The sequence below is a fragment of the Bufo bufo genome, chromosome 9 (genome assembly GCF_905171765.1).
Source record: "Bufo bufo chromosome 9, aBufBuf1.1, whole genome shotgun sequence".
NCBI lineage: Eukaryota > Metazoa > Chordata > Amphibia > Anura > Bufonidae > Bufo > Bufo bufo.
In genome coordinates, this window is record NC_053397.1 from 157124550 (window position 1) to 157138983 (window position 14434).

The 14434-nt window shown below is 40.3% G+C and overlaps 1 protein-coding gene across 1 annotated transcript in view; it reads right to left on the bottom strand.

The window, feature by feature from the left end:
- Positions 1 to 7832: 7832 nt before the first annotated feature.
- The window catches only part of CBX6 (chromobox 6), a 62153-nt gene continuing 55551 nt past the window's right edge, over positions 7833 to 14434 (bottom strand). The window contains exon 5 of the mRNA XM_040407240.1: positions 7833 to 8922. Within this exon, the coding sequence (XP_040263174.1) occupies positions 8080 to 8922 (843 nt within the window). The 3' untranslated portion in view covers positions 7833 to 8079. The remainder of the gene's footprint in view (positions 8923 to 14434) is intronic.

A 14434-nucleotide genomic window follows, 5' to 3' on the forward strand; every position in this document is an offset into this window, starting at 1 on the left:
TTCAAACCACTCCTTGCTTTATCTTCAAAAACTGCATAAAAAAAACATGAAAGTGGAACCCCCGCCATAACAGATGAACTAAAAGACAAACAGAAAGAGGAATTTAAGGTCTAAACTACACAGTGCATTCTTCAGGGCTAATCTGAGGCATTTCTTCATGAAAACCTTGGAGTAATTGGAAAAAAAAAATACCCAATGCTTCATGGATGTGCGTTCACGTCCATATTTCAGTCTGCAAACAGATCTGTACAATATGGATACCTTCCATGTGCATGCTGTATTTTTCGCACTCTAACAATACAGACAAGTAGAACATGTTCTTTAATTTGTGAAATGGCCAAATGGATGGACAAAAAAAACACTGATGTGTGCCGGGCCCCATAGAAATGAATGGGTCAGTGTGCTATTCACACCATACAGATGCAAAATACGGTTGTGTGCATGAAGCCTTACTGACCAAAAGCAACAATGGATATTGTACTGTTCTGACATTTTTATGGAAACTTGCGTTTTGTTTAATAAACCCATTTACGAGAGGCCAAAATAATTTGGAAAAAAATAAGGGTTCTGGTTGATTGGAAAGCAAATATGTATGACACAACAGTTGCCATGTATAGAGCAGTGTATATCAGATAAAGAACAATATATTGGGCTTGTGTAAAGAGTGGGAGTGTACATCTAATGATCAGAAGTGCTCAATATCTAGGTCTATATATCTTCCCCTATCTCATAGAAAGGTCAATGGGCTGTTATACACCAGCCTGTGTATGACTATACCCTAGCAACCAGCAATCTATTCCAAGCACTTAGAAAGAAGTTTCACGAGCTGGACCAATTCGGATCTGCATATAGTCCATGAACAATCTTGTTACATTAAAGCTCATTTAGTGGTAGGGCAGCATTTATCAGTACTACATCCTCATATTGCAGGAGTTTAACTATCAAAAGGTCCACCACTTATACAAAGGGTTCTTGAGAACACTAAATGGAAATACACATGCCAAATTCTTATTGGAGAAACTATCAGACAACCCTTTTCAAACTGAAACTAGCTTCTCTAACCCTCAGCCATACTTTCCTCTGCAGCCATTTATTAAGGAGGAATGTAGTATTATGTGGCCATCCATGAAAACAGGGGGGGTGGGGGACACCAAGTGGGTGACAGCCATCCATAAAGTCCATATCCTCCAACTGCCAAGACAATGACATTTTTTTTCTTAAAAATACTTGTACTTTAATAAGAAATATAAAATATATTTTTTTAAAAAAAGCACAACAACAGGTATGTGACCATCTACAGAAATGTCTGCAACGGGTAATTAACTGAACGTTCAACCATAGCTGCCAGCAAACTTTTCTAGAGGGCACCAGTATACGGTATGTACACGACAAATACCCAGTCTTCAAATTGGAACATGACCTCAACACTTCTAGATGCTGCCTGTTATCCAGCAGTGTTTAAAGCACATTCACTGTGAAGCAGGCTATAATTCATTTTGGAGGTCATCCTTATACAACCAAAATACAGTATTTGTCCTATGTATAAAAAGTAAAGTACAGCTACAAATATAATTCATCAATTAAAAAGTCTCAATCAAAAAGATACAAGTTCTGCTGTCTGGAAAAATGCAAGCTACTTGTATTACAACACATTCTTTGGATTTGCTTCTCTTTGTCAACTTAATATAAAGGCTATGGACAATTTGAATGCATTTTTTTTTTATTATTGCACTTTATTATTTTAGGCTACAAACATTTTTCCAATTGGTTTTTATTAAAGTTTTTAAACCGTTTGCCTTCTGCAGCCTTCATGTATTCACAGTCTTTACAGCTGTCCTCACTTAAATCTGTATGAGCTGCTCTGACCGCTTGATCTGTAAGGGAGCGGCCACATGTCACAGCAGTGCTGTTTTTTTTGGATGTGGTTATAAAAAAATTATAAAAAAAAAAAAACAACGCGTGCATTATTAAGAATTCATTTGTTTGCTGCATCTAAAACGCATCACCATTGCGATGTGTGGATGCACCTTAAACGTTATCTCGGCATTCCTGATCGTTCATAAGTACCAAGAAATTCACAGTTAAACCAGGCAGAATGCCTTGTAGGGCTAGCGATCTGTTGCTGTTAACACATGTGCAAATGCGTTAAATGCACAAAGGGTGGGCCCAAAACTATTTGTGCACCCTTGCTCCTACTTCCACTGCCAGCCCTCTCTCTCCTCAAATGGCAAGTATACACGTCCAGTCCTCTTCAGAGCACTTTCTGAAAAAAAATTCGACACAAATGACAATAAGAAATTTGCTCATTTCTAGTCAACTCCTGTAGTCAAACAATCAGGAAGGAGATGGGGTCAAAAGTATTTTTTTTCTCCAGAACGAAGCAACTGACTGGTAAGTTAAAGATATCACTATATTCAGCTGAGCTAGCCCTGCAAGGTATTGTGCCTGGTTTAAACAGTAAATTACCTGAAGTGACTCCCTTTAAGGCTGAGTTCACATGGGCGAGATTTCCGCGCGGGTGCAATGCGTGAGGTGAACGCATTGCACCCGCACTAAATCTGGACCCATTCATTTCTATGGGGCTGTGCACATGAGCGGTGATTTTCACGCATCACTTATGTGTTGGTGAAAATCGCAGTATGCTCTATATTGTGCGTTTATCACGCAACGCAGGCCCCATAGAAGTGAATGGGGCTGAGTGAAAATCGCAAGCATCCGCAATCAAGTGCGGATGCGGTGCGATTTTCACGCACTGTTGCTAAGATGACAGTCTATTCACTGTATTATTTTCCCTTATAACATGGTTATAAGGGAAAATAATAGCATTCTTTAATACAGAATGCTTCGTAGGTGGTCAATTGAGGGTTAGAAAATAAAAAATAATTAACTCCCCTTCTCCTCTTGATCGTGTAGCTGCCGGTCTCTTCTTACTACTTTAATCATGAGCTGCCGGCTAAAGGACCTGTGGTGACGTCATATCACATGGTCCAATCACATGGTCCATCACCACGGCAGCTACGCGATCAAGAGGAGAAGGTGAGTTAATTATTTTTTAACCCTCAATTGACCACCTACTAAGCATTCTGTATTAAAGAATGCTATTATTTTCCCTTATAACCATGTTACAAGGGAAAATATTAACATCTACACAACACCGAACCCAAACCTGAACTTCAGTGAAGAAGTTCGGGTCTGGGTACCACAGTCAGTTTTTTATCACGCGCGTGCAAAACGCATTGCAACCGCGCGATAAAAACTGAACAACGGAACGCAATCGCAGTCAAAACTGACTGCAATTGGGTACCTACTCGCGCGGGTTTGCCGCAACGCATCCGGACACGCTCGTGTGAACTCAGCCTAAGAAGGATCAAACTAATAGTGTTCCCCTACCACACGTTCAGACTAGAACACTATTTGTTGAACTATCTGGGAACCTATACAAAAACTACGGTCAAATACTTTTTACATCAGGGTTCTAAATGGTAGTAAAGGGTAAAAACATACAAATTTAGATACAAGCTGAGAGGAAGAGGAAAGTGTCCTATGCACAAGTGCATATAGATCAGAAGGGTCTTCAGGCTTTACCTGTGCGATTTTATAGCCTGTCTACACCTTTACATCAAAATATATAATTTACCAAAGTGCACCATTTTCTCCTGCTCTTCACACTGCAAACACCTAACATTTGCCATAGAGGAGATTTTGGTGGAATCCACCAACAATCTCATGTCTACGGTGCCATCACGACAAGACAGATCAGAAAGCTTAGATTTCAAGATAAGCAGCACCAGAAGTGTCTACTAGCCACGTATCCCAACACTCCACCAAACAGAACAAGAAACATGATAGTGGGAGAGTCAGGGCAAAAAGACATCTGGATGTTGGCCGAATGACGGCTAGCAGTTAGCTTTAGAATAAATTAACAAATTCATTTAGACTTTCCTAAAAGCTAAAGAGCCATTTTGGACGGAAAAGTGAGTGCATTCTTTAGTAATCGGTTATAGGAAAGTTGTAACTCTTTGAGTTAGTCCTGGAATTTATATTCCAACCACAAGACATACTGAACAGGAAAGCAGCAGGGAGAATTAATAAAAAGTGCAATTTTTTTTTCTTCTTTTTCTAAGGGGCATTACTTAGACGTGTATATAATAGGGATACCCTAGCAAATCAATTACTACTACTACTATAATTATAAACCTCCACCATGTAATCCATTAGAAATAATGGGACATTGGCTTTAGATTTCAAGCATAAATCAGCAATCAAGATGAAGTTTGCTATGCAATCAAAGTAGTGAAAATTCTTAAAAGTCTGACCAAAGCCATAATAAAGGCTTGAATGGTTTCCAGACATTTTGTAAATGCATCTGCCTACTGACCAATTCCTTTGAGGTGCTGTAAAACTATTTTTATGGGTGAACACATTCTGTAAAGAATATAAGACACAACACATGCATAACTTTCCTTATGTATGTGAACTCAGGAAAAAGGCGTATTGCCCCTTTTCCCTTTATACCGCAAATCTTGTACAATTCCATCTCTGCTCTATTCTCCCCTCAACATAGGGGCAAAGGTCCTAAAAATAAGTGCACACATAGCTGTAAGTATTCAATTATATACACATAGGAAGTAGTACTGTAAGTCTGGAAAGCAGTCATGATACAGCATTCACGGATATGGATTACTTAGCAATTTTCTTCCAACTTCTTAAAAGGTAGGTTCACACATGTGGCAACCAACTCCAGAAGACTGTTTTGGGCAAAGGAGACATGGCCCGATACTGCCAAATCCCCATTGACTATAATGGGATCCAAAAGGGATCAAGCTGCTTTCTGGTAAAAAAAATGCCCAAAAAAAAGCAGCAAAATCCCATTATAGTTAATGGGGATCTGGCGGTGTTCGGCAATACTTTAAAGGGGTTCTACAGTTATTAGTAGCGAGAAGACCACAGCGCTACTGCCAGCGCCACTGTCTTCTCAAACAGCTGATCGGTGGTGGTCCCGGGTGTCGGACCCCCGCCGATCAGATGCTGATGATCTATCCAGAGGATAGATCATCAGTTTCAAATAACTGCAGAACCCCTTTAAGCTCTGGCAGTCTATTCCTCTGCTGGAACAGACTACCAGAGTTAGTTGCTGCATATGTAAACCTACCCTGAATTCTTAAAAAAAAAAAAAAAAACAATATAGCAGTATCAAACTAAAACACCTTTCAGGATATAGCACCAAGGATTCCCTTCATGCTGGGGCTACATGGTGATCTGCAGCGCATCAGAGGGTCTTGGAAAAGACACGCAATCAAACACATTTGTCATCGCATGACTATTTTAGAGCTGTTAAGCTATTTTTTGCAGCTGTGCACAACTTGCATTGTGCATAATGGCAAAATCGCATGCGACTTGCAACCCGCGACCAAAAACCCACCAGTGTTGGATTCTTTTTTTCGTGACGGTCTTGTTGCATTATATAATGAGTCGCACCTTGACCCCACTGACAATCATTAGATGTGATGTTACAATACAACATTGCCATGTGGCCGAGCCTTGCTCCCATGGCAGAGCATCTGTCATCTACATATAGTTATGTGAAGTTTTAAGCAGGGAGAATATCATTGAAGATTAACCCCACCCACCCAAAATGATTGACCACTTTGTGTCGCACACTGGTACAGGGAAGGAAGGGAATCAGTGGGTGTGGGTGGGGTAATCAGGAAGGACTCGGTGTCTCTCCTAGGAGTTCTGTCAAGATTCTCTCTGCTTTTTACTCAGAAATCGTTCACCAAAATAGCTCCGTAATGATCCTTGACCAAGATAGCTCCTTATAAATATTTGCTAAAGGCTCAATTCTGTCCAAAAACCAATAGATTTCGTACTCTATGTATGTATTCAGCTGACTGTCTAAAATTAATTTTCCATAGAAGTCTAGAAGGGTCAGTCGATACAAATATTCATAGGATGCAGAAATATGGAAATGCATTTGACTGAAAATTCTACTGAGAATATGATAATATTGATTAATATAACTCATTATACAGTGACAGATGCTCTTAAGAATTTCAGGCAGGCCTTCACATGTCATCATTCACAGAAAATTACACCCATTGAAATGACGGAACTTCGCTTACTGGGGAAACACACTGGAAGTTCACCAAGTAGAAGATCTGTAGAAGGTTAGCACCAGGTGTCATCTTAGCTCCCTATCGTTGAAAGACATTTAGGAAGTGGGGCAGAGCAGTGCCGGTTTGAGGCAGATCCTGACAGGCTAAGTAACCACTTTATCAATGCAGTGATATAAACACCCTTCATCTACAATGGACATAAATAGGTTTCAGCACCAGTAAATTTTATAACACCATAGACCTCAAAGGCTTTCCAGAGATCACATTTCTCCAGGTCTTGTACTAGCTTGTCCACAATTCTTTTTCAATAGTTAAAGATGCATTCACTCAGAAGCTTATGTTTCAAGTTTCAGGCTGGAAATAAAGAGTTTCATTCTTTCAGCCAATAAGTTAAGCATTTCAATAAAAAGCAATTACCTACACCACCCTTTCCAGCAAGTTGGCTGGATTTAACTCCCTACTATACACAAACCGGCTAGTAAGGGTCTTCCGTTTTTAAATTATACAAGAAATGAATCAGAAAATGTGATGGCAGAGAAATACTGGCCTTTGTTTCTCTAATTTCACCCACATCTTTATAAAGGAACTTTCTATCTAGAATAAAACTTACATTTACAATGAGCAGCAGACTTTTTTCTGGTCCCTCCAAATTGCTATACAGATTCTCAGTTTCAAAGAAAAATACTCGAACAACTGGTCTTAAAAGGGGTTACCCCAAGATAAGTATCTGGTGGGCATCGGACCTCTGGACACTCATTGATCCTTAGATTGGGGGTCCCCAAGTCGCCCAAATAAATGGAGTGGTGGGCAAGCATTGTACTTAGCTATCTCGGGCACTGCCATAGAGAAAGAATAGAGCGACAGCAGAGAAAGTATTAATATGTGAAAACTACCGTGCATTGTAAATGCAATACCATTAGATTGGAAATGATACATACAAATGATGCTGATACACAGACCCACGTAAGTCATATCCCATTGTACTGGTTATAAAGGGAGTATTACCAATATGAAAATTAGGCGTGGTCACTAGGATCTATACAGAGATCATAAAACTTAGTGTTTTTAGATCGATTATTTACAGCTGTCTACGTTATATACAGTGTAAATAACCGTGAATATACCGTGTAAATAACATCCGATTGAACACATCTATGTTCATAAGGATGCATGGATATATTACATAAAACACATATCCGCAATGCATAGCTGTAGACCCTTTATCTCTAGTCAACTATACATAATATAAATGAGAGCACTTAGTAACTATTCTAGTTTCTCACCATTATTTACGCTAATTTTGCCTGCGCCAAGTAATTTAATGTAGCCTATTTCATTTATGTCTTTTTAGGACTGCCCTGTGGCAATATTTTTCATTGACATTAAGTGAAGCATGTCACACATAGAAATAAGAGTTGCCACTGCAGAAATTAAATAAGCATAGACATATGAAAAAGTATACCAAATATTTAACTGCCCATTTTTTTTTTTTTTAGATGAAAATATTCAACTATATAGATAGGTTTTCCTCATAATGAATCCACATCCAGAGACTCATGCTGTAAATATGTATACCTCCTGAAACTTTTAACTTACAAGTTCTAAGAATATAGTTTAAAAGCCACAAAAAATGTGCAATTCACATTTGTTGCTTTTTGCTCCACTACATATAAAATGACACACATACTTATTTCATAAAGACTAGTAAGTGCCATCACATTCTAAGTTTAAATTGTACCATCATAAGCAAGTAAGGATATAAGATGAGCCATTTTTATAGACGTCTATTAACCTAGATAGAGGTCAATTCAAGTCAATGTGATGCACACCATCTTACAGAACAGCACCACATATGAATCATGACCTTAAAGTACGTACTAAATGGGTGGTGTAGCAATAGCTTACGAGTGAATTAACCTTTAAATAGTTAAACTGCCTTTACGGTTACAGTTCCTTCTCCCTACTATTTGCTAGCAGCCGCCACTTTCTCGAAGTCTTGTGCATTGCAGAACTCCTTTATGGTGACTGTCAAAAGGTTGCTTGTAACATCCGTCACTACCACATTGGAACAAGGTGACATGTCTGGGCGCCAGTCTCCACCCTCTTCAGGGTCAGATTCATCAGGCTCTCCTTGGCCACGCTTGCTTGCAGAAGATTCTGGTGGAATGGAGAGATCCAGTGCTTCAGATTCCCGCCAGTCAGGAACAGCTGGACTTAGGGTCTCAGGAAGTAATTTAGGAGGTCTATCATCAGATGGAGCTGGTGAAGGACACCCAGATGTACTAGAGCTCTCATCACCAAGACCTTGGTTAGCGCTTTCATCTTCTGCTTTTTCTCCTTCCGGATCTTCAACATTTGGCTTGTTATACAGGGAGAATGCTCCATACTTCAAATGGCGAATTTGATTACGAAGCATGCTCTCGCTGTACTTCTTGCTTTTCCCAATAACTCGGTTTCGGGATGGAATTTTAGGGCGTGCTAGAGGTGCTTTTGCTCCCTTGTCAATTACCTTCAGATTAAGAATGATTCTGCTCCGTTTTGGCTCTCGAGGTTTGGTCTTGCGGTTGATGATCCGTACAGTCTCTGAAAAAGGAGACACAGGAGCACGAAGCCCAGAAGTAGTTCCCGAGGGTACTGAGGGATCTGGACGGGGAAGAGGGCGTCGAGACATACTATGACAGCGTCGTATATCTTTCTTCAAACGATGTACGGCAGCGCTGGAGTGCAATTTAGGGGAAGGACTTGAGCCGGGTTTAACTCCAAAGTGGACATCATTTATACGAAGAGCTTCAGCCTGTGCTCTTGCCTATAAATACATAATATAAGTACATAATATATTGTGTAAATAGTTGCACAGCCTATAGAACTATTACATTCCTCAATCTGGAAGCATTTAAAGCGTACCTAAACTTTAAACATACTTTGCATTAATCAATACTACAGTGTGTGTACAAGAATAATGCAATTTTGGGCCACTATACTGTATGAATTGTATCTGGCATTTTAGCAGTTTCCTCCTGTGCATGCTGAATGTCTAGTTTGCAGATCTCCCAGAGCTGGTGGGTGGAGAGTAGCTGCCATCCACTACACACAGAAAATGGAGGAGAATCTGCCTTCCATCTTTCTCTTACTCACTCAGAAGCAGACCCTGGATCATGGAGGACTTTATATAGAATGTATGGTTGTGAATAAAGAACCTGTGTTTATTAAGCTAAATCAGTCTCTCTGCTGTTTCTTGGAGTCCTGTCTCACTCTGCTCCTTCCATCTACATAGACTTGTATTGACAATTACTACCTGATCCTTCAGTGAGCTGCTCCTGTCTCTGATGGATTCAATGCATTATAAAAAAATAAAAAATATAAAAAGCATTTGGGGCAGGGAGGGGAGAAGCTAAATAGTTGATAACATGTCTCTCTAATAAGGGAGATACTAAAAGGATGAAGAAAAGGATGACGAAAAATAATTATCATCAATTTGTAAAATTAGAGAGGTATATTTAGTTTCCTGTATTTGTTAGAGATGGAATGAACATATATTTCACATATACAAGTGTATACTAAATTTCCTGTGCTTCCTAGACAGGGAATGAACAGGCTATATGCACAGTTTATAGTGAACACATAACATACAGATGCAGCAGGCAGTAAAGTAATTCCTAGCACATTAACATACAAGCCTATCACACTGCTTTAGTTGAACAATGTTCAGGTTGTTGAGGCTGTACTACACAGCCTGTTTCTGCAGGCAAATGTCGGGAAGGAAACGCTCCATACAATACAGGCTTTACACTGTCAGCTTAACGGTCGAGTTAATGTTTCCTAAATCTGTAATTGTCTGTGCTTTTTAGGCATGGAATGAACAGGATATGTGTAGTTTATAGTGAAATGAACAGATATTCCATAGAAGTAGCGTTCACTTTGTATTCCCTGTGCTTCTAATACAAGGATGAACAGAGTATCAATACAGTATATAGTGGCTTGCTTGTTTGATATAGAATAAACAGTATATATAGTTTATGAAGACTTAAGAGAAATTACTGTAAGATTTCTCTAGCTTAAACAGGTTGGTGGTAATAGTCCTTGACTTGAGTTAAAGGCGTTTTCCCATCTCAACAGTTGATACATATCCTAACGATATGTCACAAATGTCAGATAGTTACAGGTCTCACCTCTGAGAAACGCTCCTAAGCTCGAGAATAGGACCCAGAAGTGCTCTCCATTCAATGCAATGAGACTTCTGAAAACAGGGAAACGAGTGTGCACGCCTATTTTTGGAGGTGCCATATTTGTGAATGGACAGCAAGGTGCCCAAGCATGACCACTCCCCTTCTACTGCCATAGGACTTCTGGAAACAGCCGAGCCAGCGCCAAGCTATTTTCAGTAAATGAAGGGTTGCTGCATTGGCAACTACTCTCTCTCTACTTTGGAGGCCTCGTTCTCAAGATAGTATGTGGGTCCCAGAGGTCTAGCACCTATCTGGGATTTGTGGCATATCCTAATGATATGCCACAAATGTTAAGATAGGAATACCCCTTTAACCGAACACACAACATTTTTAAATAATGCTGTCAGCAGGATTACATATCTTGGTGCACAATTAAAACACAAAACCTCTTAATAAGCATGTTGAAAAGGTTTAATTTATTTAATATACACCATGAGTAAATTTAAGCCTTTCCCTTTAGAAAACAACACAAACTTTTATTGAAAGAGTTTTCTGGACGTTTTCGCTAATATGTGGCTGGTAATATCCTGTAGACCAAAGATCTTTTACATAGTACTTGCCCGTCCCACTGCTCCGCTACCCTCGTATGGGGCCTGCAGGCTCTTCTGCTCAGGTCCCGACCAGACGTGACCGCTTCTTTTCCTGTTCAGCTTTATTTTATACTATGCAGCTGAACAGGAAAAGAAGCGGCCCACATCCAGTTGGGTCCAGTATATGTAGATCAAGTGATCTTTCCGCTATAAACTACACATATATCCTTTTCCCTGTATAGGAAGCAAAGGGAATTTAGTATACACCTGTATATGTGGAATTTGTGTTCATTCCATCTGTAACAAACACAGGAAAAATGATATCTCTCTAGTTTTACAAATTGATAATATTGTTCATTCTTTTTCATCATTTTTCTTAATTCTTTTTAGTATGTCCCTCTAATATTACAAAGTTTCTTATGGTTGCTTGTCCTAAGTTGTGTGAAAAGTCAGAGCCCATTTAAAGTGTTTACTACACGTGACTAACAGTGACCACTGTTCTGGCTTAGGGCTCATGCACACAACCGTATGGCTTTTTCAGTGTTTTGCGGTACGTTTTTCACAGATCCGTTGTTCCGTTTTCTTTCCGTTTTTCCGTATGCCATATACAGTAATTACATAGAAAAAATTGGGCTGGGCATAACATTTTCAATAGATGGTTCCGCAAAAACGGAACGGATACGGAAGACATACGGATGCATTTCCGGATGTGTTCAGGTTTTTTTGCGGACCCATTGACTTGAATGGAGCCAAGCACCGTGATTTGCGGACAAGAATAGGACATGTTCTATCATTTCACGGTACGGAAATACTGAAACGGAATGCACACGGAGACACTTCAGTATTTTTTGCTGAACCATTGAAATGAATGGTATATGTATATGTACCGCATACTGAACTCAAAAAACGGCCAGTATACTGAACGCAAAATACTGTCGTGTGCATGAGCCCTTAATCTAAAATCTCAATGTGAACAAAAAACATTGTTAAAAAAATAAAGAAATAAAATAAAAAAAGGTTTAGGTGCATTACAAGCCCCAAAAGCTATGGACACCTCTGACATGAAAAAAAATATAAAAATATTTTGAAATGTCAGTTATCTTGAACAAAAAAAAAAAAAAAGCAGCATGAAAATTTCATTCTGCAATCTTCATTCCTTTACAGACCACCTCATGAACAATATGCAGCCTGGTTCTAGTTTTATCAAGATGTGTTCCTACAAGGAATACCTGCCGTATCTTTGTAGGATGCATTGCTACATATCTCAGCTAAGTACTTACTTTCCTTCTGAAACACGACAACCCCTTTAATTTTCAATGGTATATTGCCAAAATGAAAACAAATACAGCAAAAAAAAAAAAAAAAATTCTGTATTAAAAAATAAATAAAAAATATTTCCAACAGAAGTGTCCCTTCAAACAAATCTGAAGTTAAAGGGGTTTTCTGGTAAAAAAAATAAATAAAAATATTTTAACAAGTTCTGGAAGCGTGGCCCCTGAAACAGAAGATTCATTCTTACCTGCTCCACGCCGCTCCAGTCCTCTGTGCTGCCTTCACTCTCCTTCTTCCATACCCAGCATGGGTCACATTTGGCTGGCTATGGGCATGGTCACATGCTTCAGCCAATGACTGGTGTAAGACCGTGACAGATCTCACACAGGTTAGAGGCAAGGAAGGGGTGGATATCTCACACCCCTATTCCACCACAGGTGAGACCAGCTGAAGGTACTCAGGCTGGAATAAAGCACCTCCACGGGTGTCAGTAAGGCCTCTTTCACACAGGCGTTCCGGATTTGCTCCGGATGCGTAGCGTGTGCATTGCGGGAAAACCGCACGAGTAGGAATGCAATTGCAGTCAGTTTTGACTGCGATTGCGTTCCGTTGTTCAGTTTTTATCGCGCAGGTGCAATGCGTTTTGCACGAGCGTGATAAAAAAAAACTGATTGTGGTACCCAGACTTCTTCACTGAAGTTTGGGTTAGGCGTTCTGTAGATTTTATTATTTTCCCTAATAACATGGTTATAAGGGAAAGTAATAGCATTCTTAATACAGAATGCTTACTAAAATGTGGCTTGAGGGGTTAAAAAAAAAATATTAACTCACCGGATCCTCTTGTTCACGCAGCCGGCAATACTTTCTTCTTTCAAGACCTGCAAAAGGACCTTTGATGACGTAATCTTCTATCTTCATTCAGCAGGACCTGTGCCGACGTCACCGCGCTCACCACATGGTGAGCGAAATTACATCATCAAATGTCCTTTTGCAGGTCCTGAAAGAAGGAGAAAGAAGACTATGCCGGCTGCGCAAACAAGTGGATGAGGAGAGTAAATTATAATTTTTTTTTTAACCCCTCAAGCCACATTTTGAGTTGCATTCTGTATTAAGAATGCTATTTTCCTTTATAACCATGTTACAAGGGAAAATAATACAGTAAATTGACTTATCAATTTACTAACATCATCTCCTAGCAACCATGCGTGAAAAATCACATTGCATCCGCAATTTCTATGGGGCCTGCGTTGCGTGAAAAACGCAGAATATAGAACATGCTGTGATTTTGTGTGAAGTGATGCGTGAAAATCACAGCTCATCTGAACAGCTCCATTGAAGTGAATGGGTCCGGATTCAGTGCGGGTGCAATGCGTTTGCCTCACGCATTGCACCCGAGTGGAATTCTCGCCTGTGTGAAAGGGGCCTAAGGGGAAAGTGTGCAAACAGAGGCCTGGTGAGGCTCTGTGAGTGTGGTCTCAGCTGGGCAAGGCTGAGAGACCACGAGGCTGGGAGATATTCTGACCGTGCTGCAGCCTGGGGATTGGTGGACTATTGGGCTGAGAAAGCCGCACCTGAACTGTGATGTATACTGTAGGTGAGTCAGAGAGACACGTCTTATGTTTTAGTTAGTGCCCAGATGGGCAGGATTTTATTTTGTACCGTTTAGGTTTGTGCTTTTGCCACAATAAAGCACAGTTTGAACATGAAAGTCCGTTGTCTGTGAAGATATCTGTGAGCGTGACCCCAGTAAAAGAGAGCTACCCCTCACAATTGGTGGAGGATGTGGGCAACGTCCATGCTGTTCTGGACATTTTATTTTTTTGCTGGGTTGCAAAGGAAATTGCTGTGTGGAGCTTAAAGGGCCAGAAGCCCAGTAAGAGACTGACCGATGGAAATGACTGCAAAATGGTACAGCCCGTGGGAGAAATCCTGTGAGTTAGTGATCAGGAGAATCCCGCTGGGGGTCATTCTAGACTCCCGCCAGCAAGTGTCTCGGGTCCTGCCTGAAATTCTGGACTTTGTAACGAGGGGGCCAGAGACAAAAACTATAATGTCGCTGACCTTTGTGCCGGACTATGGCTCCGTACAGTGGGAGCTCTTGAAATGTGAGACCCTGAGGGTAGAGTTCATACTGGGCAAGAACTTTCTGTTCTTTGGGCAGATATGGAGCGGCAAGAATGCTTCAAGTTCTGCGGTTGGAGTTCCGGAGACAGATATGTGCCGTTGACAAGGGCAACCAACGGGAAGAAAAGGAGGTGGAGAGCGGATTGGCTCTCAGGAGTTCCTACAT